Source organism: Bufo bufo, chromosome 6 (genome assembly GCF_905171765.1).
Source record: "Bufo bufo chromosome 6, aBufBuf1.1, whole genome shotgun sequence".
Lineage (NCBI taxonomy): Eukaryota > Metazoa > Chordata > Amphibia > Anura > Bufonidae > Bufo > Bufo bufo.
This window is the reverse complement of record NC_053394.1, coordinates 51,367,024-51,393,642: the sequence shown is the minus strand read 5'-3', so window position 1 is coordinate 51,393,642 and position 26,619 is coordinate 51,367,024. Positions and strand designations below refer to the sequence as shown.

The window sequence follows — 26,619 nt, the reverse complement described above, 5'->3', positions numbered from 1 at the left end:
AATTGTGATTGTTTTGGAGTCTTGTTCAACTATTTAGATTTTTTAACAAATTTTAATGAAATACACCTGTCTAATTTTTTAGCCAAAAACAGGCGAGCTGTATAAATGTGCCCCAGTAAGCGACCTACACAAGATATGAAATTTTCCATGTGTATGAAAGGCAAGGGACAAAGGAGTCAAAATCACATGACTGCATTGACAACACTTAGCATGTGACCACTGGTGTCTTCATCTCTCATGAGCCCTCTCTATGGTAGCCCCTACAGTTACTAAACAAAGAGGGACCCCAACTTCAATTGACCTAATGAATGTGATGCAGGGGCGGATTGGCCATGGACCTTACAGGAAAATATCCCAGTGGACTGATGCCCAGGACTGTGGTATTTGGCTGTGGTATAATGTGCCACAATACGGTATTGCTGGCCCTGCCTTCTATCGATTTGGACCCGACTACAAAACAGGGCCACTTTTAGTATTTTTTTCCAGGGCCACTTTAAGTTCCCAGTCCGCCCCTGGCGTGATGAACCTGCACAAGGCAAGGATACATGAGCAATTAAAGACTTGGCCTCAGGGTCATGCCACCCTTCTGTCCAACTAGTCACGGGGGAGTGAAGATGAGAAACATTGTCATTCCATCACACAAAGAAAACAACCTTCTACTCCACTTAATTTTTTAGGACTTGAGAATTTTCCCATCGAGCCTTCTTGGACCCAAGCTGATGCCGCTTTCGCAACCACTAGCATGTTATGCAGGAGATCACAAGGGATTTACGGTTCTTTAAAATTGATGGCCTATCCTCACGATAGGTCATCGATACCAGATCTGTGGAGATTTAGCTCTCAGCCAATCAGCTGTTGGAAGGAGCCGCAAGTGGAACGCTGCACACCCTTTATTGCTTACACTGCCACACTTAGTAGCAGCTGTGCGTGAAATTGCAGTTCACTTCCATTCACTTGAACCCATAAAAGCCGACTTTCACATCTGCGTTTTCCTTTCCGGTTTTGAGGATCTCAAAACCACAGGAAAACGCATCCATTTGAATAATGCAACCGGCTGTATCCGTTTAGAACAGATCCGGTTGTATTTTATCGAAAATGAACATGCCGTTGAGCGCCGTGAAAAAAAATGATCTGACGCCCATAGACTTACAAGGTTTTTGATCCGGCATGTTTAGTTTCCCATGACGCACACAAAAACGCTGTTTGCAGCATTTTTGTGTCCGGCATGGGAAAGCAACAAAACAGAACGGAATGCATTCTGGGGCACTCTATTCTGTTCAGTTCTGTCTCCACTGACAATGAAAGGGGACAAGACTGAAGCGTTTTCCTCCGGTTTTGAGATCCTCTGACGGATCTCAACACCAGAAACGAAAACGCAGATGTGAAAGTAGCCTAACAAAGTACAGCCGCCACAATACAGAACAGTGCCTGGTGATCTATGGATGGGACATGGGGCTCACCGGAGCACCGTGACTTTCGAACAGCTAATTGGTGGGAGTCTGACTCTCAGCACCAGTCTAATGTTGATGGTTTAACCTAATCTCAGTTTTAAAGAACCAGAAAAGCCCTTTCATATCCATAGCCTCCACAGAATTGACTTCATTGCTGATTATGGCTGCGCCCCCGATACTGCAGATCATGCACTTGAGGCCTTTTGCACACGACCCTATGGCTTTTTCAGTGTTTTGCGGTAAGTTTTAAACAGATCCGTTTTTCAGTTTTTTGTTTCAGTAGTGTTTCCGTTTGGTTTCCGTTTTTTGCGGATCGCAAACGGAAACTGAAGCATGGCATATACAGTATACAGTCGTGGCCAAAAGTTTTGAGAATGACACAAATATTAGTTTTCACAAAGTTTGCTGCTAAACTGCTTTTAGATCTTTGTTTCAGTTGTTTCTGTGATGTAGTGAAATATAATTACACGCACTTCATACGTTTCAAAGGCTTTTATCGACAATTACATGACATTTATGCAGAGTCAGTATTTGCAGTGTTGGCCCTTCTTTTTCAGGACCTCTGCAATTCGACTGGGCATGCTCTCAATCAACTTCTGGGCCAATTCCTGACTGATAGCAACCCATTCTTTCATAATCACTTCTTGGAGTTTGTCAGAATTAGTGGGTTTTTGTTTGTCCACCCGCCTCTTGAGGATTGACCACAAGTTCTCAATGGGATTAAGATCTGGGGAGTTTCCAGCCCATGGACCCAATATGTCAACGTTTTGGTCCCCGAGCCACTTAGTTATCGTTTTTGCCTTATGGCACGGTGCTCCATCGTGCTGGAAAATGCATTGTTCTTCACCAAACTGTTGTTGGATTGTTGGAAGAAGTTGCTGTTGGAGGGTGTTTTGGTTCCATTCTTTATTCATGGCTGTGTTTTGGGGAAAAATTGTGAGTGAGCCCACTCCGTTGGATGAGAAGCAACCCCACACATGAATGGTCTCAGGATGCTTTACTGTTGGCATGACACAGGACTGATGGTAGCACTCACCTTTTCTTCTCCGGACAAGCCTTTTTCCAGATGCCCCAAACAATCGGAAAGAGGCTTCATCGGAGAATATGACTTTGCCCCAATCCTCAGCAGTCCATTCACCATACTTTCTGCAGAAGATCAATCTGTCTCTGATGTTTTTTTTGGAGAGAAGTGGCTTCTTTGCTGCCCTTCTTGACACCAGGCCATCTTCCAAAAGTCTTCGCCTCACTATGGGTGCAGATGCGCTCACACCTGCCTGCTGCCATTCCTGAGCAAGCTCTGCACTGGTCGCACTCCGATCCCACAGCTGAATCCTCTTTAGGAGACGATCCTGGCACTTGCTGGACTTTCTTGGACGCCCTGAAGCCTTCTTAACAAGAATTGAACCTCTTTCCTTGAAGTTCTTGATGATCCTATAAATTGTTGATTGAGGTGCAATCTTAGTAGCCACAATATCCTTGCCTGTGAAGCCATTTTTATGCAACGCAATGATGGCTGCACGCGTTTCTTTGCAGGTCACCATGGTTAACAATGGAAGAACAATAATTTCAAGCATCACCCTCCTTTTAACATGTCAAGTCTGCCATTTTAACCCAATCAGCCTGACATAATGATCTCCAGCCTTGTGCTCGTCAACATTCTCACCTGAGTTAACAAGACGATTACTGAAATGATCTCAGCAGGTCCTTTAATGACAGCAATGAAATGCAGTGGAAAGTTTTTTTTTGGATTAAGTTAATTTTCATGGCAAAGAAGGACTATGCAATTCATCTGATCACTCTTCATAACATCCTGGAGTATATGCAAATTGCTATTATAAAAACTTAAGCAGCAACTTTTCCAATTTCCAATATTTATGTAATTCTCAAAACTTTTGGCCACGACTGTACAGTAATTACATAGAAAATTTGGGCTGGGCATAAAATTTTCAATAGATGGTTCAGCAAAAAACAGAACGGATATGGAAGACATAGGCCTCCTGCACATGACCGTATGGCTTTTTCAGTGTTTTGCGGTCAGTTTTTCACGGATCAGTTGTTCCATTTTTTGTTTCAGTAGTGTTTCCGTTTTGTTCAGTTTTTCTGTTCCGTTTTTCTGTATGCCACATACAGTATACAGTAATTACATAGATAAAATTGGGCTGGGCATAACATTTTCAATAGATGGTTCTGCAAAAAACAGAACGGAAACGGAAGACATACAGATGCATTTCCGTATGTGTTCCGTTTTTTTGCGGACCCATTGACTTGAATGGAGCCACGGAACGTGATTTGCGGGCAATAATAGGACATGTTCTATCTTTAAACGGAACGGAAAAACGGAAATACGGAAACGGAATGCATACGTAGTACATTCCGTTTTTTTTTTTTGCGAACCCATTGAAATGAATGTTTCCATATACGGACAGTATACGGAATGCAAAAAACGGAACGTAAACGGAAAAAAAAAAACGTTTGTGTGCAAGAGGCCTGAATTGCAGGCCATAGGTACAGTGAGGAACAGAAGTATTTGAACACCCTGCGATTTTGCAAGTTCTCCCACTTAGAAATCATAGAGGAGTCTGAAATTCACATTGTAGGTGCATTCCCACTCTGAGCGACAGAATTTTTTAAAAAAATTCTGGAAATCCCATTGTATGATTTTTAAAGAATTTATTTGTCTTGCACTGTTGAACATAAGTATTTGAGCAAGAATTCTGGCTCTCAAAGAACTGTTACTGTGCATTTAATAAGTCCACCTCTACTCCACTCATTAATCTAACTTAGTAGCACCTGTCTAAACTCTTTAAAGACCCCTGTCCACCCCACAGTCAGTCAGACGCCAACTACTACCATGGGCAAGACCAAAGACCAGACACCAGAGATAAAATTGTGGACCTCCACAAGGCTGGAAGGGGCTACGGGGCAACTGCCAAGCAGCTTGGTGAAAATAGATCAACTGTTGGAGCAATTGTTAGAAAATGGAAGAGGCTAAAGACGGCTGTCAGTCTCCCTCGGACTGGGGCTCCATGCAAGATCTCACCTCGTGGGCTATCACTGATGATAAGAAAGGTCAGGAATCAGCCCAGAACTACAAGGGAGGAGCTGGTCAATGACATGAAGAGAGCTGGGACCACAGTTTCAAAGGTCACTGTCGGTAGAACACTACGCCGTCATGGTTTCAAATCATGCATTGCACGGAAGGTTCCCCTGCTCAAGTCATCACATGTCCAGGCCCGTCTGAAGTTTGCCAATGACCATCTGGATGATCCAGAGGAAGCATGGGAGAAAGTCATGTGGTCAGATGAGACCAAAGCAGAACTTTTTGGTCTAAACCTCACTCGTCGTGTTTGGAGGAAAAAGAAGGATGAGTTGCATCCCAAGAACACCATCCCTACTGTGAAGCATGGGGGTGGTAACATCATGCTTTGGGGGTGCTTTTCTGCGAAGGGGTCAGGATGACTGCACTGTATTAAGGAGAGGATGAATGGGGCAATTTATTGTGAGATTTTTGAGCAACAACCTCCTTCCCTCAGTCAGAGCATTGAATATGGGTCGTGGCTGGGTCTTCCCACATGATAACAACTCGAAGCACACAGCCAGGATAACCAAGGAGTGGCTCCATAAGAAGCATATCAAGGTTCTGGAGTGGCCTAGCCAGTCTCCAGACCTAAATCCAATAGAACATCTTTGGAAGGAGCGGAAACTCTGTGTTGCTGAGCGACAGCCCCGAAACCTGACAGATCTAGAGGAGATCTATGTGGAGGAGTGGGCCAAAATCCCTGCTGCAGTGTGTGCAAACCTGGTCAAGAACTACAGGAAACGTTTGACCTCTGTAATTGCAAACAATGGCTTCTGTACCAAATATTAACACTGATTTTCTCAGGTGTTCAAATACTTATGTTCAGCAGTGAAGACACTGATATGAAGTGGATGCTATAATTTCTAGAGAGCCGCAACAACCTTGTTCAGTTGATCGGTGGGGGAACTGTGAGTTTGACCCCCTACAAGAAAATATTGATGTCCTATCCTAAGGTTCTTGCACACGACCGTACGGCTTTTTCAGTATTTTGCGGTCCGCAAAAAAAACGGATCCTTAAAAAATACAGATGACATCCATGTGCATTCCGTATTTTGCAGAATGGAACATCTGGCCCCTGATAGAACAGTCCTATCCTTGTCCATTATGTTCTATCTTTGAACGTATTGGGAAAAACTGCCTGTAAACGGGAAAAAAAAACGATCGTGTGCAGGACGTCTAAGAAGGCATCAGAACTGCAGTCCACGAAGACGCCTTTTACATGACTTTACAAAACAAATTGATGATTGAAACATTTTGAAATCTTCTCCCAGTCAAACCTGCGTTAGATCTCATTTCTGGCAGTCAATCTGTTCGGTGCGAGTTAAACCCAGAAAGATATATAAAGTGTTATCTGCTGAAAAAATACAAGGAGGTGTGAAAGGAATGACAAGGTGCAAAACTGCAGATGAGGAGCGGCTCGTGGAACAGATGCATTCTGCTGTTAATAAGCAATGTATGCTAATCTTATGGCTATTTGTTTGCTTCATTCATGTGTGTTACGAGCACAATATTATGCTGGATTAATAGTGCATAAAACCCATGAAGACCCACATCACGCTCGCCTGACACAGACCCTTTCACTTTCTGACACAGAGACCCTTAATGGTCTTACATGGTTGACCTTTTTTGTTTGCATTATCTCAGCACTGTATCATGTTGTTTATTCCTCTTGTGCTGTGACATCACTGAGTAGATAACCACTGTACACATTACCTCGCTATTGTGACATCACTGCGTCCACTATCCCTTTCTTGTGACATCACTATGAGCATTATTTTACTATTGTGACATCACAGTGAGCATAATCACAACATTGTGACATCATTCTGAGCTTTACTCCTATACTGTGACATCATTATGTACATCATCCTTGTACTGTGACATCACTGTGAGCATTATCCCTGTACTGTGACATCATTGTGTGTATTATCCCTGTACTGTGACATCATTGTGTGTATTATCCCTGTACTGTGACATCATTGTGTGTATTATCCCTGTACTGTAACATCACTGTGTATATTATCCCTGTACTGTGACATCACTGTGTATATTATCCCTGTACTGTGACATCACTGTGTATATTATCCTGTGCAATGACATCACTGTGTGTATTATCCCTGTACTGTGACATCACTGTGTATATTATCCTGTGCCATGACATCACTGTGTTTATTATCCTGTGCCATGACATCACTGTGTATATTATCCCTGTACTGTGACATCACTGTTTATTATCCCTGTACTGTGACATCACTGTGTTTATTATCCTGTGCCATGACATCACTGTGTGTATTATCCCTGTACTGTGACATCACTGTGTGCATTATCCCTGTACTGTGACATCACTGTGTGCATTATCCCTGTACTGTGACATCACTGTGTTTATTATCCCTGTACTGTGACATCACTGTGTTTATTATCTCTGTACTGTGACATCACTGTGTTTATTATCCCTGTACTGTGACATCACTGTGTTTATTATCCCTGTACTGTGACATCACTGTGTTTATTATCTCTGTACTGTGACATCACTGTGTGTATTATCCCTGTACTGTGACATCACTGTGTGTATTATCTCCTGTCACATAACTGTGTGCATATTTCTGTGCATTAGGGAAACCATAATAATCATTAAACTTTCCATATCATTGCTGAACTTGCTGCTAAAGGTGGTCATGGTGGAATGGGGCCACATTCAAAGTTTTGCCATGAGGCCCCATGGTTATATGTTACCCCTCTGTTTAAAACTTCCCAAAAAACATTAAATGTCATAAAATAAACAGTGAACCCATTTTACACTGCAGCTCCAGTCCCCCTCACAGTGTTTATGTACAATGATGCTGGGGTGACATAGCCGTATATGGTATTTGACCGCTGCAGCCAAAAACTGCGGTCATCACTACTGCCAAAACAATAAGTTATGGCTGCAGCGGAGAAGAGCAGCAGGGCTGGAATGGATTGGGTTGGGAACAGGGAGTATAATTTTTTGTATTATTTGAATACCCTCACTTTCTAAAAAAAAAAAAAAAAAAAAAGTCTGGTTTTTAAAAATGGTACCCGCTGCACTTGCAGCAGACACTTGGGGCTAATGTCTGCGATCGGCAAACACAGACATTTTACCCCTCAGATACCGTTGTCAGTTGTGACGACTTTCCCCAGGAGTGCTTCACTCCCGGGGCTGAACACCTTCCCCAAGTGGAGATCAGGGAAGCTTTTTGTTCTTTCTATTAGGGTCCATTCACATGACAGTATGTCGGTCTGCAAATACCGGCCGTGTCTGTTGAGCATTTTGTGGAACACACATGGCCAGCCCTATAATAGAAAAGCCTATTCTTGTTTGCAATTTCGGGCAAGAATAGGACATGCTTGTTTCCGGGCAGCAGAACGGAAGCATGGATGCGGACAGCACACAGTGTGCTGTCTGCATCTTTTGGGGCCCCATTGAAGTGAATGGGTCCGCATCCGTTCCACAATTTTGCGGACTCATAAATGCTGACCGATAAATACGGTTGTGCGAATGTACCCTTAGGCTAGATCTAGCTGAAGAGTTCCAGGCTAAGGCCTCATGGACACGACCGTGCTGTGGACCGCAAATAGAGGTCCGCAATGCACGGGCAGCGACCGTGTGCCTGGCGTCTGCGGGCGAGGACCCATTCACTTGAATGGGGTTCAGGATTTGCATCCGACAGCTGCGCCGCAAAAAAGTAGTGCATGCACTACTTTTTTGAGGTGCGAAGGCACGGACAGAAAGCTGTGGGCTTCCGATCCATGACTCCATTCCGCACCATATCATCAGTATTGCAGACCCATTGAAGGGTGCCACTGGAAACTAAAACTTGAAAAATGGCCTTATTTGGCTATGTGAATGGAAAAATAGAAAAGTTATGGTTCTGCGAAAGATGGGAGTAAAAAAGAAAAATGCAAAAAGAAAAAGGACCTGAAGGGTTTAAATGGATCCGATTCATGGGCTTGCCATCAGAAAGACCCCATCAATGAGAATGTTAATATGTTTTCCAGTTCTTAAATATAGGTTCCTACAGTCTCACTATTTAAAAAAAATATATAATTATAACTTTTTTAAAGGGAAACTCATCTGTAATTAAGATTGTCACAACTGTTACTTAGGTGTCTAAGTAACCAAATATCAGACACAATGAGTCATTGCATAGCAATCCAGGAATGCACTGGTAACTTGCCCAAATTTTCTTAACCCTGAATTTCCAACAGGCTGCCTCCTCTTTCCTGTAGATGATGTAAGGCTATTGCCAAATGATCACCTCTGCTCCTCGCCACAGTGGACTGAAGTTTGCACACTGCCCATGACATGCTGCTGCCAGGGCCGGCGCCACCCATAAGCAGAACTCACTCTGCCTGGGGGCGCCGCAGCTGCCTGCGCCCCGCCCCCTACTTGTCATCATCTCCTTCTGTTCCTGTACTTGCCGGCCGGATGCGCTCCGCTGAGTTTGTTCACTTCGGGCAGAGAGAGCGGCACGCAGCTGACACACAGCTACGAGACCCTGGTGTATTTAAAACTCATTTAGGCTTTCTTTCAGAAAAGTTTCTCCTGGGATTCAAACTCACGACCTTTACACATCAAAGGCAAGGCATTTACCCTCACAGCTACGAAAGCTATATTACCAGTTGCTTTAAAAAAAAAAAAAATATATATATATATATATATATCTTCTACTGTAGGTAACTTTGATACCTAGTGTACATCCATACACATGTCAGCTGCCCCAACACACCCAGCTCTGCTACATCTATACACAGTGTACTGGGGCAGCTGTCATGTGTATGGATGTACACTAAGTATCAAAGTTATCTACAGTAGAAGTCTTATATATATTTATTTTTTTAAGCAACTGGTAATACAGCTTTCATAGCTGTGAGGGTAAATGCCTTGCCTTTGATGTGTAAAGGTCATGACTCATGAGTTCGAATCCCAGGAGAAACTTTTCTGAAAGAAAGCCTAAATGAGATTTAAATACACCAGGGTCTCGTAGCTGTGTGTCAGCTGCCTGCCGCTCTCTCTGCCCGAAGTGAACAAACTCATTCTTATTATGTGTATCCTACCAATCCAAGAGACCGGCAAAAGACTCAAAATTTTGAGATCTTCCCTAATTGTACGATATAATGGGATATAGTTTAGTTTATACATCATGTGTGGTTGGGAAGAAATTACAGTGCCTAAATACGAGATATGAGTAGGTAACTTTGATACCTAGTGTACATCCATACACATGTCAGCTGCCCCAACACACCCAGCTCTGCTACATCCATACACAGTGTACTGGGGCAGCTGTCATGTGCCAGTGTATGGATGTACACTAAGTATCAAAGTTATCTACAGTAGAAGTCTTATATCTATTTTTTTTTTTTAAGTAACTGTCTATACAGCTCTCATGTGTAAATGCCTTGCCTCTGATGTGAAAGATTGTGAATTCGAATCCCAGGAGAAACTTTTTTTTTTAAATACCGGCTGTTACTTTACTGCCACGAGGGAGGGGGGGGGGGGCTATTGGCGCCATGATACTGGCACATGGAGGGGGGAGGAGAGAGGCACTTGATAATGGCACATTAGGGGGCAGGGGGAGAGGATGGCACTATGATATTAGCACATGGGGGGGCAAGAAATGGACATGAATCATGAGGGGCAGAAATGTGAAATGATGGGGGGGCAAGAAATGGACATGAATCATGAGGGGCAAAAATGTGAAATGATGGGGGGGGGGCAAGAAATGGACATGAATCATGAGGGGCAGAAATGTGAAATGATGGGGGGGGGGGGGGGGCAAAATGTAGATTTACTTCTGTTGACAAAAATCCTTGCACCGGCCCTGACTTCGGGCGCGCAATCCCGCGAGACCAGTGACCTCCAGAGGTGGGTCTCACGGGATCACGCGCCAAAGACACATGATCTTGGCAAGAGCCAAGGCAATGTGGACCTGGAGCACAGCGAGGAGCAGAACCTGGTGAGCACCCCTGGCAACCACACTCTGACAACCTGCACTAGGGTGTCAGAGGCTGCAGGACAGTGACTGGCAGCAGGGTGGCACACACTTGTGTACAGGGGTCAGGGCACACCTGCTGCTTAATTAGGGGCCATAGATTCTGACTGGCACAGGGTGCCCAGCAGTGGCACATGGAGCCTAATAGGTGGCACAGACTGTCTAAAGGGCTATGAATGGTACAGGGTGCAGGACAGTGCCAGACTGGCAGAGGGCACAAGGCAGCATACTGTTTTATGTTGCCCTGGTGGCACAGGATTTCAGACAGTGGCTGAATGGCGCCTGGCAGTGAATAGGTGGCACTGCTCGTGTTTGGTGTGCCAACCTGCTGAACAGCGCAGAGTGATTGGCATCACTGGGATGGTACTAGGTGGCAGACAATGGCTAGATATTATATATACATGACCATAGTCAGACTGGCACAGGGTACGCGACCATAGTCAGACTGGCACAGGGTACATGACCATAGACTGGCACAGGGTACACGACCATAGTTAAATGTTGCATGCAATAGGTGGCTGGAAAAGAGGCGGGGAAAGGGGTGTGGTCAATGGGCGGAGTCAAGGGGGCGTCAAAATTAGCTTTTGCCTAGGGTGGCAAAAATCCTTGCACCAGCCCTGGCTGCTGCTCAAGGCACAGCCTGCTGCATCTCCTGTGCATCTAGGTCTTTACTGAGTTCTAGTCAACGATTGTGAATATTATATACAGTAATTAACTCTTGTTAATTGTGATCAGGCCCCATCTTGCTATTTGAGCTTTGGTAAATCCTCATGCAGACGTCTGTGGAACACGGTCCGTGAGATACCGGACTGGCATTGCAGGAGCGCACGGCGTCATAGCAACCAATGACGCTGTGCGCTCCTGCAATGCCAGTCCGGTATCTCACGGACCGTGTTCCACGGACGTCTGCATGAGGCTTAAGAAGTGTCGAGAGCTAATGTTTGCATACAGTGATTTCTGCAATCAGGTTGGTGACCATCTTTATTATTCTCCTCTAGAATGATATAAGAGATTATAGGGAGGGGGGGGGGGGCACTGTTGTAATGTTGGCTAGGTATGGGAATGATTTCATGAACCAGAAGTAGTTTACCTTTAAATTCAGTATCTTTCTTGTGCCATCACTTACTGAACACACTCCACACTTACTGACGTTTCTTCCTGTACGTGTCATGTCAAACCACTTACACAATGCATAAGAGCGTCTGAAAGGGGCCTAAGGCTACTTTCACATTAGCGTTAGCAGGGTCTAGCAGGCTGTTCCGTCAGGGGAACAGCCTGCCGAAACCGTACTAACGCTAGCCCATGTGTGGCTACCGTTCGTGGTATTCTGGATTCATATTATTGATGGTCTATTCTTAGGCTACTTTCACATCAGCGTTAGCAGGGTCCGACAGGGGAACAGCCTGCCGGATCCGTACTAAGAGATGCGGCTGCAGCACGGCAAACATATCGAGAGGCGGCCGGACATGCTGCAGTTCTTGTCCGGCTGCCTCTCGGCATGTTTGCCGTGCTGCTGCCGAATCTCCGTCCCGTCCCCATGCCAGAACAGCCTGCTGGACCCTGCTTAGGCTGATGTGAAAGTAGCCTAAGAGTAGACCATCAATATTGTGAATCCAGAATACCGCTTTAGGGTACTTTCACACTAGCGTTTTTCTTTTCCGGCGCTGAGTTCCGTCCTAGGGGCTCAAATCCGGAAAAGAACTGATCAGTTTTATCCCCATGCATTCTGAATGGAGAGTCCGTCCTTCAGGATGCATCAGGACGTCTTCACTTCAGTCTTTTTGACTGATCAGGCTTTTCAGAAAAACGTAGCATGCAGTATTTTTACCTCCCGCCAAAAATCCTGAACACTTTGACTGAACGCCGGATCCGGTCTTTTTCCCATTGACTTGCATTAACGCCGGATCCGGCGCCGTGTGTTCAGTCAAACCGGATCCGGCTTTTGCATGTTAAACCCGAAAAATGAGAAAAAAAAAGTTAAAGTCCATAAATGGCGGATCCGCTTTTTCCAATGCATTTTTTCATTGTGATCAAAATCCTGATCAGGATTCAAATGTAATAAGTTTTCACGCGTTTTTCCAGATCCGGCGGGCAGTTCCGGTGTCGGAATTGAACGCCGAATTAAAACAACGCTAGTGTGAAAGTAGCGTTAGGTGTTATATAGTATTTAAAAATATAGCTCATTTACTGTATCAATATGTGTTTCAACATATATTTGTGCTATAACAGTGATGGCTAACCTCCGGCAGTCCAGCTGTGGTAAAATGACAACTTGCTTGGCTGTTCTCAGAACGCCATAGAAATGAATGGAGCATGCTGGGAGTCGTAGTTTCACCACAGCTGGCGTGCCAGAGGTTAGCCATCACCGTGCTATAATGTATAGATATGTGTGTAAGCAATGAAACATAGTCCTACAGCCTTTTCCCTTTACTCACAGCTCGAGGACCATTGAATTGATATGAGCTCTATCTGTAGACAGAGGATGATGAGGATGATGACTACCACCACAAGACATCTGGGCAGGACTATCACAAACAAGTTCAACACGGTGTGGACTGGCTTGTTGACGGTCCAAGAATCAGTACAGCCTTACAGCTGGTAAAGCCGCGAAGGAGGAAGCTGAAGCTTTTAAAGCATTCACCAGGAAATCTCAGTATGTGTTTCCAGTTATCCACTTTGGTCACAGACATTTACGGTTCTCAGCTGAAGTTCTATAAATCTTTAGGAACTTTTATTGTACCCAAAGCATGGGACGTGGAGACAAGTCTATAAATCACAGCCCTGAAGATCTCATGTGAGCAGAGCTCAAAACCATATGCGGTGAAATCCACTCACCAAGGGGAAAGAGTCGGGACAGTTATAAAGAGAAGTAATGCTGGAAAGTTTTCTATAAAATACTAACGGAGTCTTATTTCACAAGTGAGGAGCCAGGCAGGAGGCGGCGGCACTTCAAGTCAACTCCTCATAAGCTCAACCACATAACTTCTCTACTATAACCACTGGCAAATTACTATCACTATGCTTTTATATCATTTTATTGATAATCTTTACATTCACAATTTCACTGATGACTGATCTTTGGGGGAACATGACAACAGGTGTTTAACCCCTACAGGACAGGACCTATGTGGGTCTTAGGACACATGGGGTATCTTTTCTTCATTTTTCTTTATTGTCACTTTCCAAGAGCATTTACTTTTTTGTCGGTGTATCAGTATAAGAATCAGTTTTTTTTTTTTTTCAGGAAACGTTGAATTTTTAATACTAATACATTTTTCTTGTACTTAAAGCGTAACGTGAACAGTGCAAAATTGATAACAGAAAAAATCAATGCTGGATTATTTTTTTTTCAGTTCCCCCAGAAACAGTTAATAAAACTTAATCAATAAGTTACATTAAAGTGTAACTGTCATTCTTTTTTTTATTTGTGTAATGTATAGGGGCAGTGATACTGACTATTTTTGCAATATACTTTATTTACTGAAATCGTACATTTCTATTAGAAAAATAGCTGTAGAGTGGCTCATTTAGAGCCTTAGCAATGCTCCTCTGTCTTCTGTTTACAGAACTGTGGAGACTTGCTCAGCATTGACTGTTATGTAAACAGAAGACAGAGGAGCGTTGCTAAGGTTTGAAATGGGCCACTTTACAGCTATTTTTCTAATAGAAATGTACAATTTCAGCAAATAAAGTATATTGCAAAAATGGTCAGTATCACTGCCCCTATACATTACAAAAATAAAAAAAAGAATGACAGTTACACTTTAATGTAACTTATTGATTAAGTTTTATTAACTATTTCTGGGGGAACTGAAAAAAAAAAATCAGCATTGATTCACCATGCGGTATAAATAACGTTACCTTTATTGTATTGTAAACCAGATAGGTGAAGTTGACAAGGTACCGGAGACATCATGTGGCACAAAACACAACCAGATCAAAGATAGGTGTACCTTCTTTATTGGGATCTCTTATGGTGAAAATGTGTTTCGGAGTAAAGAACTCCCTTCTCAAGTCTCAGGCTACAATCAGATGACTGTATAAATGGGTCCGCATCCATTCCACAATTTTGTGGAACGGGTGCGGACCCATTCACTTCAAAGGGGCCGCAAAAGATGCATATAGCACACAGTGTGCTGTCTGCATCCGTAGTTCCGTTCCGTTTCGTGGCCCCACGAAAAATATAGGGCATGTCCTATTCTTGTCTGCAATCACGGACAAGAATAAGCATTTTCTATATATAGCGCCATGCCTGTGCGTTCCGCAAAATGCGGAATGTCCGTGGCCGGTATCCAGGTTTTGCGGATCCGCAATTTGCGGACTGCAAAATATGGCATGGTCGTGTGACTGTAGCCTTATGGAGATGAATAGAAAGGCTAGTTTTCTCTACGGGAGGAGCACAAGGAAGGCTGCATTTCTTTATTCTATGGGTCAGTATAGTATGGGTAGTGATACCAAACGAGCATTGTTTTTTCTGTTTTATTACTTCTGCATAATAATACTGCACATCTTGGGAGAAAAATAGGGGGTCATTTATCTAATTTAGGCGTATTTCTGATGCAGATTGCGGCGCAAACGTCTTTTGTGCCGCAATCTGTGACTTCTCTCCGCTCACGCCAGGTCTAAAAAAGTAGGCATGGTGTGGGCGGGGAAGGGAACGGGCCGGTAGACTTGTCTCATTTATAATTTTCTACGCTTGTTTTAGGTGTAAAAATGGTCTAAAATATTTAAAGACAGCTCGGAAGCTGTCTTACATTTAGAAGTTATAAAGGTTCCCCCGAAGTTATGTAGAGGCCTACGCCTCTTCATAACTCCGGCGGATCCACCACCAGGTATAGGGCTTATTAAGTCCTGCGTCTAAAACGCCGGTCTTTAATAAATGTGCCCCATCGTTTTTATGTTTCTGCATTTCAATAGCCATACTTTGTTTTATTTTTCTATCAATGTTGCTGTACATGGGCTTTGCATTGTGGAATGAGTCATAGGGTATATATAAATTATTGATTAATTTTTATCTTTAGGATGGGGTGGGGGAATGGAAAAATACCAATTCCAATGTTTTTTTGGGCATTTTCTTTTTTCACCGTTCTTGCAGTTTAAAGGTGTTTTCCTGTTTGCATCGACATCCTGTAAATCAATCATTTATGAAGCTAGCTGTAGTTTTGTAATGTATTTCTTTTATCTTTATTGCCCCTATTTCCAGTTTGGGGTCGTGGTCACATGACTATGCAGTTACATGAGCATATCTGTTAGAAACCATAATAATCCCAGAAAACCCCAGAATAACATGTTATCTATATAATACAGGTTGTCATGATCCCAGAAATACCATTTATCCACAAAAATGGTATTTCTGGAATCATGACAATCATAATTGTGAAGAAGCAGTTGGGCTTCACTAAAGTCTCTTTAAGCCATATTATTCCCTGTTTCAGCTGCTAAGCTTGATGCATTTCTCTCAGAAGCAGGAGGTGTCTCCCATCTGTCAGTACTGTATGCAGTAGTCTCACTTCCTCTACTTCTCTCTATGTTTATTTTCTTCTAGAGAGTTTAGAAAGCTGATAAGGAATATAAATCACACTTAAAGAAAAGCAGGACACGCCTCCACTTTCTCTCAGCCGTCTTCTGGCTCTGTTACCAAGGATGGATCTTCACTGAAAACAGGAAGTGTACTGCAACTTAGGTGGAAGTGAGACCCCTAGTATCTATGACATAACAGCTTTTTTCGGTGAATGTAGGCATGTTTGTAAAATTAAATGATTTAGAAATGTGCTACCTACACTATTCTCTATTAAATTAAGCAAAACTGTGTGAAAGTACAGTGACTTTAAACTTTTATGGTTTCACTGAGTGATGATGAGTCCTTTTGTAGTGCCCTGGAGCAAGGGTACATTGGACTGTGGACATTTGCCCCTATTGCTACTATGCAAACCCATCATCTCATTACTTTATTGCACTTTAAAAGGTTGGCTTACACTTTGATGTATGCTGTTGTGTTCACTTATACTGCTTAATATTGTTTAACTGCATTGTATATGTGTATTGTAATATATCCTGTTCATTGTTAATACAGTGTACTTGCACTGCACTGTGGAATGGGTTAATGCACAGCTAATACTGAGAGACTTTGCGACTTTCTACCTATGCAAAGCTTTGGAGGGAAAAACAGACACATTGACCTTCTGATTGTCTGTTTAGCTCTGTTTTTTATGACTGAAGATTTGTTTATGTCTGGAAAAACTTCTTGGCTCTTTCACACCTGCGTTCTTTTCTTCCGGCATAGAGTTCCGTCGTCGGGGCTCTATGCCGGAAGAATCCTGATCAGTTTTATCCTAATGCATTCTGAATGGAGAGAAATCCGTTCAGGATGCATCAGATGTCTTCAGTTCCGGAACGGAACGTTTTTTGGCCGGAGAAAATACCGCAGCATGCTGCGCTTTTTGCTCCGGCCAAAAATCCTGAAGACTTGCCGCAAGGCCGGATCCGGAATTAATGCCCATTGAAAGGCATTGATCCGGATCCGGCCTTAAGCTAAACGTCGTTTCGGCGCATTGCCGGACCCGACGTTTAGCTTTTTCTGAATGGTTACCATGGCTGCCGGGACGCTAAAGTCCTGGCAGCCATGGTAAAGTGTAGCGGGGAGCGGGGGAGCAGTATACTTACCATCCGTGCGGGGCGCTCCAGAGTGACGTCAGGGCGCCCCAAGCGCATGGATCACGTGATCGCATGGATCACGTCATCCATGCGCATGGGGCGCTCTGACGTCATTCTGGAGCGCCCCGGGAGCCGCACGGACTGTAAGCATACCGCTCCCCCGCTCCCCGCTCCTACTATGGCAACCAGGACTTTAATAGCATCCTGGGTGCCATAGTAACACTGAACGCATTTTGAAGACGGCTCCGTCTTCAAATGCTTTCAGTACACTTGCGTTTTTCCGGATAACCTCCGGCAAATGGAGTGCACGCCGGATCCGGACAACGCAAGTGTGAAAGAGGCCTCTCATAGACTTGCTCTGAATCTCTATACTGGTCTATGACAGACTGAAATTGTAACATTATATCTGTTTAAGCTGTGTATCTCCACTCCAGCCCTTCCACTAGAAGATTTTAATTCAGCTAGAAACTGTATATAGAGAAAGCAATCAGAGCCTCTAGTTGTCTGTAGATAAGGACCAGTGTATAGTACAAGAGACTCTGCTAATCTGCACAAAGGGACCATTGAAGTTGAGATGGGGATGTTGAGCTACAGACTCTGGGTCACCAGCCCTGTGATTAAGGAGCCAGCTAGACAACTCAGCCATAATGTTTCTGTTTAGGCTGTGCTTCTCCACTTCACAGATCCTACTAGAAGGCTCTAGCTAGAAACTGTATATAATGAGAGCAGTCAGAGACCCTAGTTCTCTGCAGAGAGAGTCTTCTAGACTGCATGAGTGACCAGAAGAAGACGCTGAGATGGGAATACTCTGCCACAGATTCTGGGTCACCAGCCCAGTGACCAGGGAGTCAACAGGATGACTTAGCCACAGGCCCTAAGAACGCGAGCTCAAGCCTGGGGCAGCAAGCTCAGAGGGACAGTGAGCTCAGGTCTTTCCTCAGCATGAAACCAGGGAGGAGACTGGAGAAGCCAGCTCAGTACATTGCCTATATTGTTACACACTTCAGTTCCTTCATTGTAGAAACACAGTGATGTACTGCAGACCCTGAGTCTCTGGACTTATTTCCCATTAGAATGCACCACGCCTTACCATCCCCTCCAGACAGCAGCAACACATGGTGACACCTCAACGGTGTCTGGGGGACCCATCATAGTATTGAGGAAACCCCAAACCCGGCCACTGCACTTTTTACGAATAAGATCAGGGAAGTGGCATCCTAAATCAAGGAGTAGACGAATGCATGCACGCGCTAGCTAATACCTCAAGCCCATTGCACAGCCGGAGCCAGTTTTGTAAAAGGTATTAGTATATATTTTTAGCAGAATGAGAAGAGATAAAAATGTTTTGGACTTCAACCTGCAAACTGAATAATTACAAATAATAATTAGCACAGTCACTATGGAAACTGATGTTGGATGTAGGAGGATATGATGTGCAGTAGTCTATCCTTGGTGCCTGGTTATCAAGTACACAAGGATGTAATAGGAATGAAATATAATACTTACAGCCAGAGCGAGTTCCTGCCTTGTGTAATGACCCCTGTGAATTTGGTGAGTCTTCGAGCATCTACCTCCAGCCACTGCTGCAGGTCACTTCTTCCAGCACACCAAGCCCCGTCATACAGGTCGTTCTCGTTCACCCCTGCCTGTGATACAATGAGCCCAGATCAGTGAAGTGTCTAAGGCATGTTCAAAGACCATAAACTCTTCAACCATCATGTAAACTCCGATCAGCCTTAACATCTCTACATTCTGTTTTTTTTTATGTAGTTTTTGAAGTCAATGGCAGGAACGGATTCAAAAAAGGAGAAGTCTTACTTTTTCTTTTATATTTGTCCTCGATTTATGATCCATTCTTGACTTTGGCTTAAAAAACCTGAGCGAAAAATCCCAGTCCAACACCACAGACATGAAGCGGATAACATTTGTCGTCTTTTGACACTTTGGCCTACTAATTAGGCAGCATGTGAACTTTAGTTCCTGAAGTTGATGCGTTGAAAGCAGGAAATATGGGCAAATGTAAGGATCTGAGTGACTATGACAAGGACCACATTGTATAATATAGAAGAACAGGGCACTCAAAAGAAACCGTGACCATGTGGCTTGTGCAAATCTTTTATTTAATGCTAAAACAGATATATAAACAATTTATTATAATGTGATCATAAAACTAAATTTGGCACCAGTTCATCTTATGTTGTCTTATTAACAATATATAATTGGGTGTTCAATCCACAACAATAGACAATCAATGGCAATATTCCATATAATGGTAATCGCTAATTTACAAGCTAGTTGGATGTAAAATAAAAAACGGACTAGATATTCGATATTGTAAGAAGCAAAATATTCAATATTCTTCGATATAACGCCAATAAATAATCGGTCGAATGGTTATGAGCAGCCCAGGAATGTCACTGAGTATCGATAAAATATATTCCACTTATTATCAAGACCAAGACCAGATGTCCCACACTTGATTACAGCGGCGTCCTGCGACCCTCAAGATAATACTCTTTTTACAGTTTTTATAGTTTTAATCTGATCTAGCTAGGTTTTAAAGTGAATTATGCCTTTTTAATTGATCTATGCCATATTTTATTACCAAATAGATATTTCATCACTCACTGATTTTACTGTGCTTTACGTTTGTTAGAGTAATTTTATACATGACCAAAAACGCACATGCATGGCAGCAATAACGAGACTGCCACAGGAGCGTATTTTCCTCTTTGAGGAAAGATGGGTCTTTTCTCCTTTTTTAAAAAAAGCTTGAAATTGTAAGCATCTGGTTTAAATACCATAAGGGGCAATATCCCTTTCTGTCATTAGCGTATTTACACATTAATATCTCTTTTTGAATGTCACAAGTAAGATTTTTTATTTTTATTTTGTTTTTATTGAATTCCACTTCTATTGAATTCTATTGTCTTAACTATATTATTTATTAGCTGAATGTTGGGCAAGTGTTATTTTTGTCCTTGTTTAGCGGAGAAAGCAGAAAACGCACAGATGCCGCACTAAAAACGCAGAGTGCACAACGCAGAGTGCACAGGTGAGTTTTTTGCTTTAAGAGATGAACAAGCTCAAAATATATAAATGGATGAAATTGTAGAAATATGATGTATTGCTAAAGGTTGGAAAAGTACCTTTTTAGTTTTTTCACCATGATACTATGACTGTGATTGAGCAATAATGAAGGACACCTGAGTAAATCGACGAACAGGATCTGACGTTTGAGTATTGACCAATGAGACCATGGAAGATTCAGTATAAAAGAGGGGCTTTGAAAGGGGTGATGCATACCACTGAGGAAGGGGTGAACGTTGGACCCCGAAACGCGTCTGGTGCTACACCCCCATCTTTGCACCGAAAGACCCAGTACCAATAATAGACCACTATTTGACCAGAGGTGGGCTCTTGATCGACGAAAGTCTCTGGCATTATACCACTGCGGAATTTTCATCAGAAGGCCGGGATCCATTGGCCCAAGCAGTGACGCTAAATCCATTCACAGAGCCGTCTTCAACCTCCCGATTAAATAGTGCTGCACTAACAAAGGCATATCCGGGGAGTGAGAACACCTCAAGGTCTTGATGAAAACTTTGGCCGATTATAAGGTTTTTTTACCTATATAATATTTTTTTATACTATATAATATTTTTACCTATATAATATTTACCCATACTATATTTTTTTATATTCTTACTTGCAAGTAATTTAGTAGCGGGACGCCGCTACCCACTCTGCTTCGGCGGGACGCCGCTGTAATCAAGTGTGGGACATCTGTTCTTGGTCTCGATAATAAGTGGAATATATTTTATCGATACTCAGTGACATTCCTGGGCTGCTCATAACCATTCGACCGATTATTTATTTCTTGGCGTTATATCGAAGAATATCAAATATTTTGCTTCTTACAATATCGAATATCTAGTCCGTTTTTTATTCTACATCCAACTAGCTTGTAAATTAGCTATTACCATTATATGGAATATTGCCATTGATTGTCTATTGTTGTGGATTGAACACCCAATTATATATTGTTAATAAGACAACATAAGATGAACTGGTGCCTAATTTAGTTTTATGATCACATTATAATAAATTGTTTATATATCTGTTTTAGCATTAAATAAAAGATTTGCTCAAACCACATGGTCGCGGTTTCTTTTGAGTGCCCTGTTCTTCTATATTATACGTTTTTCTATTGTATTGAGTGAGTGGTCTCAATTTACAGGTGCACCTGTTGGTGTCCATTTTTCCTAGTGCGACATCTTACCCATTGTACATTAAAGGACCACATTGTGATGAGTACCTGTGTGGGGTTAGGGCATCTCCAAAATGGCAGGTCTTGTTGGAGGTTCTTGCTATTCAGTGGTTAGACCTACCAAGAACACACGCAGTTTGTAGTGTACGAGGTTGTGTAGCTGCATAGTACACAATATTAGGCAAGTGGATTTAATGCTGTGGCTGAGTAGTGTAGTTGTTGTATGCCACTTGGGAAAACTAAGCGTAAATCCTATCTTTTAGTATTTTTACACTGAATACAACACTTTGCCTTGGTCTGGTGTAAACTCTTAATGAACATCACTGCCATTAGAAGAAAAAGGAAACAAGAAATATATAATATAACGAGATGATACAAAAGTAAATGCAAGCTGAACTGCTTAAAAATTAGACATAAAATAATTTATGCCAGCTCATTTTGTCTTAACTACTAATATTTTAGGATTTCACTATTGTGGCCGTGCCCTAATGTACTTTTATGCTCGGGCTTCGATGCCGTAATTGTGCGTGCACCAAATCTGCAGCAATTTACAGTGCCGGCAATGTGGATCAGATATGAACCAACCTCATCCAATTTTAAATCCACATTCCACAGCGTGCGATTTATGTGGCGCATTCTACTTCCTTTGCAATGTACATGGTGAAATCTGTGGCAAATCCACAGCTAAATCTGCACAAATCCACGGCAGAAAATTTCCACTGCAGAAAGCACAGCAAATCAGTAGCTTAAATTCCATAGCGGAAAATCTACTCCATGTGGCTGTACTCTAAAGGCGCTGATTAGTGTTGCGCAAATCGAAGTTCACAAAGTTCAGAATTTCTGAGAAAATTCAAGAAACCGAATTTCCTGGTACTTCGTGGTAGCGAATTGATTTTTCCTGAATGGCAGTAAAAAAATAAAAAAAAAATCATACTGCCTGTCCAAAAAAAAGTCGCCACCAAAAATATTTTGTTGGACCGCCTTTAGCTTTGATTACGGCACCTATTCGCTGTGGCATTGTTTCTATAAGCTTCTGCAATGTCACAAGATTTATTTCCATCCAGTGTTGCATTAATTTTTCACCAAGATATTGCATTGATGATGGTAGAGTCTGACCGCTGCGCAAAGCCTTCTCCAGCACATCCCAAAGATTCTCAATGGGGTTAAGGTCTGGACTCTGTGGTGGCCAATCCATGTGTGAAAATGATGTCTCATGATCCCTGAACCACTCTTTCAAAATTTGAGCCCATCTTGGAATATGCCCGTGCCATCAGGGAAGAAAAAATCCATTGATGGAATAACCTGGTCACTCAGTATGTTCAGGTAGTCAGCCGACCTCATTCTTGGAGCACATACTGTTGCTGAACCTAGACCTGACCAACTGCAGCAACCCAGGATCATAGCACTGCCCCCCAAGGCTTATACAGTAGGCACTAGGTATGATGGGGGCATCACTTCATTTGCCTCTCTTCTTACCCTGATGCGCCCATCACTCTGGAACAGGGTAAATCTGGACTCATCAGACCACATGACCTTTTTCCCATTGCTCCAGAGTCCAATCTTTATGCTCCCTAGCAAAGTGAAGCCTTTTTTCTGTTTTGCCTCACTGATTAGTGGTTTTCTTACGGCTACACAGCTGTTCAGTCCCAAATCGCTTGAGTTCCCTTCGCATTGTGCGTGTGGAAATGCTCTTACTTTCACTATTAAACATAGCCCTGAGTTCTACTGTTGTTTTTCTTCGATTTGATTTCACCAAACGTTTAAGTGATCACCAATCACGATCATTCAGGATTTTTTTCCCGCCACATTTTTTCCTCGAATACGATGGCTCCCCACTATCCTTCCAGTTTTTAATAATGCGTTGGACAGTTCTTAACCCAATTTTAGTAGTTTCTGCAATCTCCATAGATGTTTTCTCTGCTTGATAGATGTTTTCTCTGCTCAAACAGACTAACATCTTTTCCACGACCCCGAGATGTGTCTTTCGACGTGGTTGTTTAACCCCTTAAGGACCGGGCTCATTTTCACCTTAAGGACCAGGACCTTTTTTGCAAATCTGACCAGTGTCACTTTGTGTGAATAACTTTAAACGCATTTACTTATCCATGCCATTCTGAGACAGTTTTTTCGTCACATATTGTACTTCATGACACTGGTAAAATGGAGTAAAAATATATATTTTTTATTTATAAAAAAATGCAAAATTTACCCAAAATTTTGAAAAATTTGCTAATTTCCAAATTTCAATTTCTCTACTTTTATAATAGATAGTAATACCTCCAAAAATAGTTATTATTTTACATTCATCATATGTCTACTTTATGTTTGGATCATTTTGAGAATGCCATTTTATTTTTTGGGGACGTTAGAAGTTAGAAGGTTTAGAAGTTTAGAAGCAAATCTTAAAATTTTTCAGAAAATTTCTAAAACCCACTTTTTCAGGACCAGTTGAGGTCTGAAGTCACTTTGTGAGGGTTACATAATAGAAACCACCCAAAAATGACCCCATTTTAGAAACTACACCCCTCAAGGTATTCAAAACTGATTTTACAAACTTTGTTAACCCTTTAGGTGTTCCACAAGAATTAATGGAAAAATTTCCGAATTTCACTTTTTTGGCAGGTTTTCCATTTTAATACATTTTTCCAGTTACAAAGCAAGGGTTAACAGCCAAACAAAACTCAATATTTATGGCCCTGATTCTGTAGTTTACAGAAACACCCCATATGTGGTCATAAACTGCTGTACGGGCACACGGCAGGGCGCAGAAGGAAAGGAATGCCATACGGTTTTTGGAAGGCAAATTTTGCTGGACTGGTTTTTTGACACCATGTTCCATTTGAAGCCCCCCTGATGCACCCCTAGAGTAGAAACTCCAATAAAGTGACCCCATTTTGGAAACTACGTGATAGTGTTGCAGTTTTGTTGGTACTATTTCACTGTACATATGATTTTTGGTTGCTCTATATTACACTTTTTGTGAGGCAAGTTTACAAGAAATAGCTGTTTTGGCACGTTTTTTTTTTATTTACAACATTCATCTGACAGCTTTTTAGGCGATTGTCTCATGTAGGGGCTAATTTATTGCGGGATGAGGTGCCGATTTGATTGGTACCATTTTGGCGTACATACAACTTTTTTATCACTTTTATTACCTTTTTTGTGAAGTAAGGTGGGCAAAATTTCTATTTCATCATAGTTTTTATTTTTTTATTTTTATGGCGTTCACCGTGCGGGGAAAGTAACATGACCGTTTCATAGATCAGGTCATTACGGACGTGGTGATATCAAATTTGTGTAGTGTATTTTATTTTTTTAATTATTTTTAATCAGTGATAAATGTATTTTTTTTTTTTTTTTTTTTTTCACTTTTTTTTACTTTTTTTTTACCCAGACCCACTTGGTTCTTGAAGATCCAGTGGGTCTGATGTCTGTATAATACAATACAGTATATAGTGTACTGTACTGTATTTTCACTTTACACTTAGTCTGATCAGACTTTTGCCTTTAGCAGAAGTCTGATCAGACTTAGCCTTACCATGGCAAGCCGGAAGCCTGTGAAGGCGTCTGGTTGCCATGGTAACTATAACCTGCTGCCACAATAGAGCAGCGGGTGATGGGCAGGGAGGGGGGGCCCCCTCCCTCTGTGATCCCGTCAAGAATCGGGGGCTAAAACGGCACAGCAGCCCCCTGATGGGAGAGGGAGGGAGCTCCCTCCCTGTTAACCCCTTCCATACAGCTGCACCGCGGCATGGAGGGGTCAAACGGCCATTTCAAGCAGAGTGTCAGCAATGTGCTGACACTCTAACTGCTCGGCCATCCTGAGAGAGGGGGCGGGCAGATGATCGCGCATCCCCCTGCACAGCCCGCCAGCACATAACAATGAGGGCTGCAGGGGGGGTTAAAAATCTAAAGATCTCTCATTTTGAAGTTTCTGATCCCCGCGGATCAAAAACTTCCGAAAGCGCTGCAAACCGCAGGTCTGAATTGACCTGTGGTTTGCAGCGATCGCCGATATGGGGGGACCCCCCCTTAGCATTGTCACAGAGTGCCTGCTGAATTATTTCAGCAGGCACTCTGTTCCGATCACTGCCCGCAGCGCAGCGCTGATCGGAAATACACAGGATGTACAGGTACGCCCTGTGTCCTTAAGTACCAGGACATCAGGGCATACCTGTACACCCAGTGTCCCCAAGAGGTTAGGAAATGAGAAGCAAATTATTGCACCAGTTGGGGTTAAATAACTTGTTGCCAGCTGAAAGATAATCGCCCATGCAGTATTTATCCAATAGGAGGCTCATAACTATTTGCTTAGGTAAATCCAGGTGCCGACGGATGGCTCTTCGAGATCAAATGAATGGGGTAAGTATGATTTCATTTTTTATTTTTTTATTTTAAAACTTTAATGTTAATGTCAGATGCTGAGATCAGCTATGAACGCGGCATCTGAGCGGTACAATGAAGGGGTGCGGTGTAATTGCCGCTCCCTGTCATTGCACTCACTACATACAAAGAAATGCACTTCGTGACGAAGTAATTCATCACAAAGCGATTTTTTGGTAAAATTTGGCAAAGCAGCCGAATTTTATTTTTCAATACTTTGCTCATCTCTAGAGCTGATTGATTTACGCTGTATAGAACAGCATTGTTGAATGTTATAATAATATTAAAAAGCCCTAATACAAAGTTAACTTTTTTGGGAGGAGGAGGTTTGCAGTGGTTTGCTTCAGCATAGTGGTGTGACCTTTAAAAGAACCTGTCATCAACTTTATGCTGCCCATATTAACAGCAGTATAAAGTAGAGACAGGTGAGTTGATTTCAGCGGTCTGTCATTTATAAGTTAAAAGTAAGTGGTTGCCGGGAACCGACATCACAATCATTGCAGACTGGACCTGGATAAGAGTCCCGGCCACCTGAGAAGAGTCATGGTTATTCATGAAGTCCTGCTCTCCTGCCCACCTGCTGATGACTGACCGTCTTCTACCGAGTTGTCTCCCTTTCTCTCTAGGAGAGAACTGCCAATCATCAGCAGATGGGCGAGAGAGCAGGAGATTAGGAATAACCAGGACTCTTCTCAGGTAGATTTGACTCTTCTCGAGGTCTGTGCTGCAATTATTATGATGCTGGTTCTCAGCAACCACTTACTTTTAGCT

The 26,619-nt window shown here is 42.6% G+C and overlaps 1 protein-coding gene across 1 annotated transcript in view; it reads right to left on the bottom strand.

Moving 5' to 3' along the window:
* The window catches only part of CPXM2 (carboxypeptidase X, M14 family member 2), a 132,029-nt gene that overhangs the window by 54,622 nt on the left and 50,788 nt on the right, over positions 1-26,619 (bottom strand). Inside the window, exon 5 of the mRNA XM_040436613.1 lies at positions 18,702-18,841. Within this exon, the coding sequence (XP_040292547.1) occupies positions 18,702-18,841 (140 nt within the window). The remainder of the gene's footprint in view (positions 1-18,701; positions 18,842-26,619) is intronic.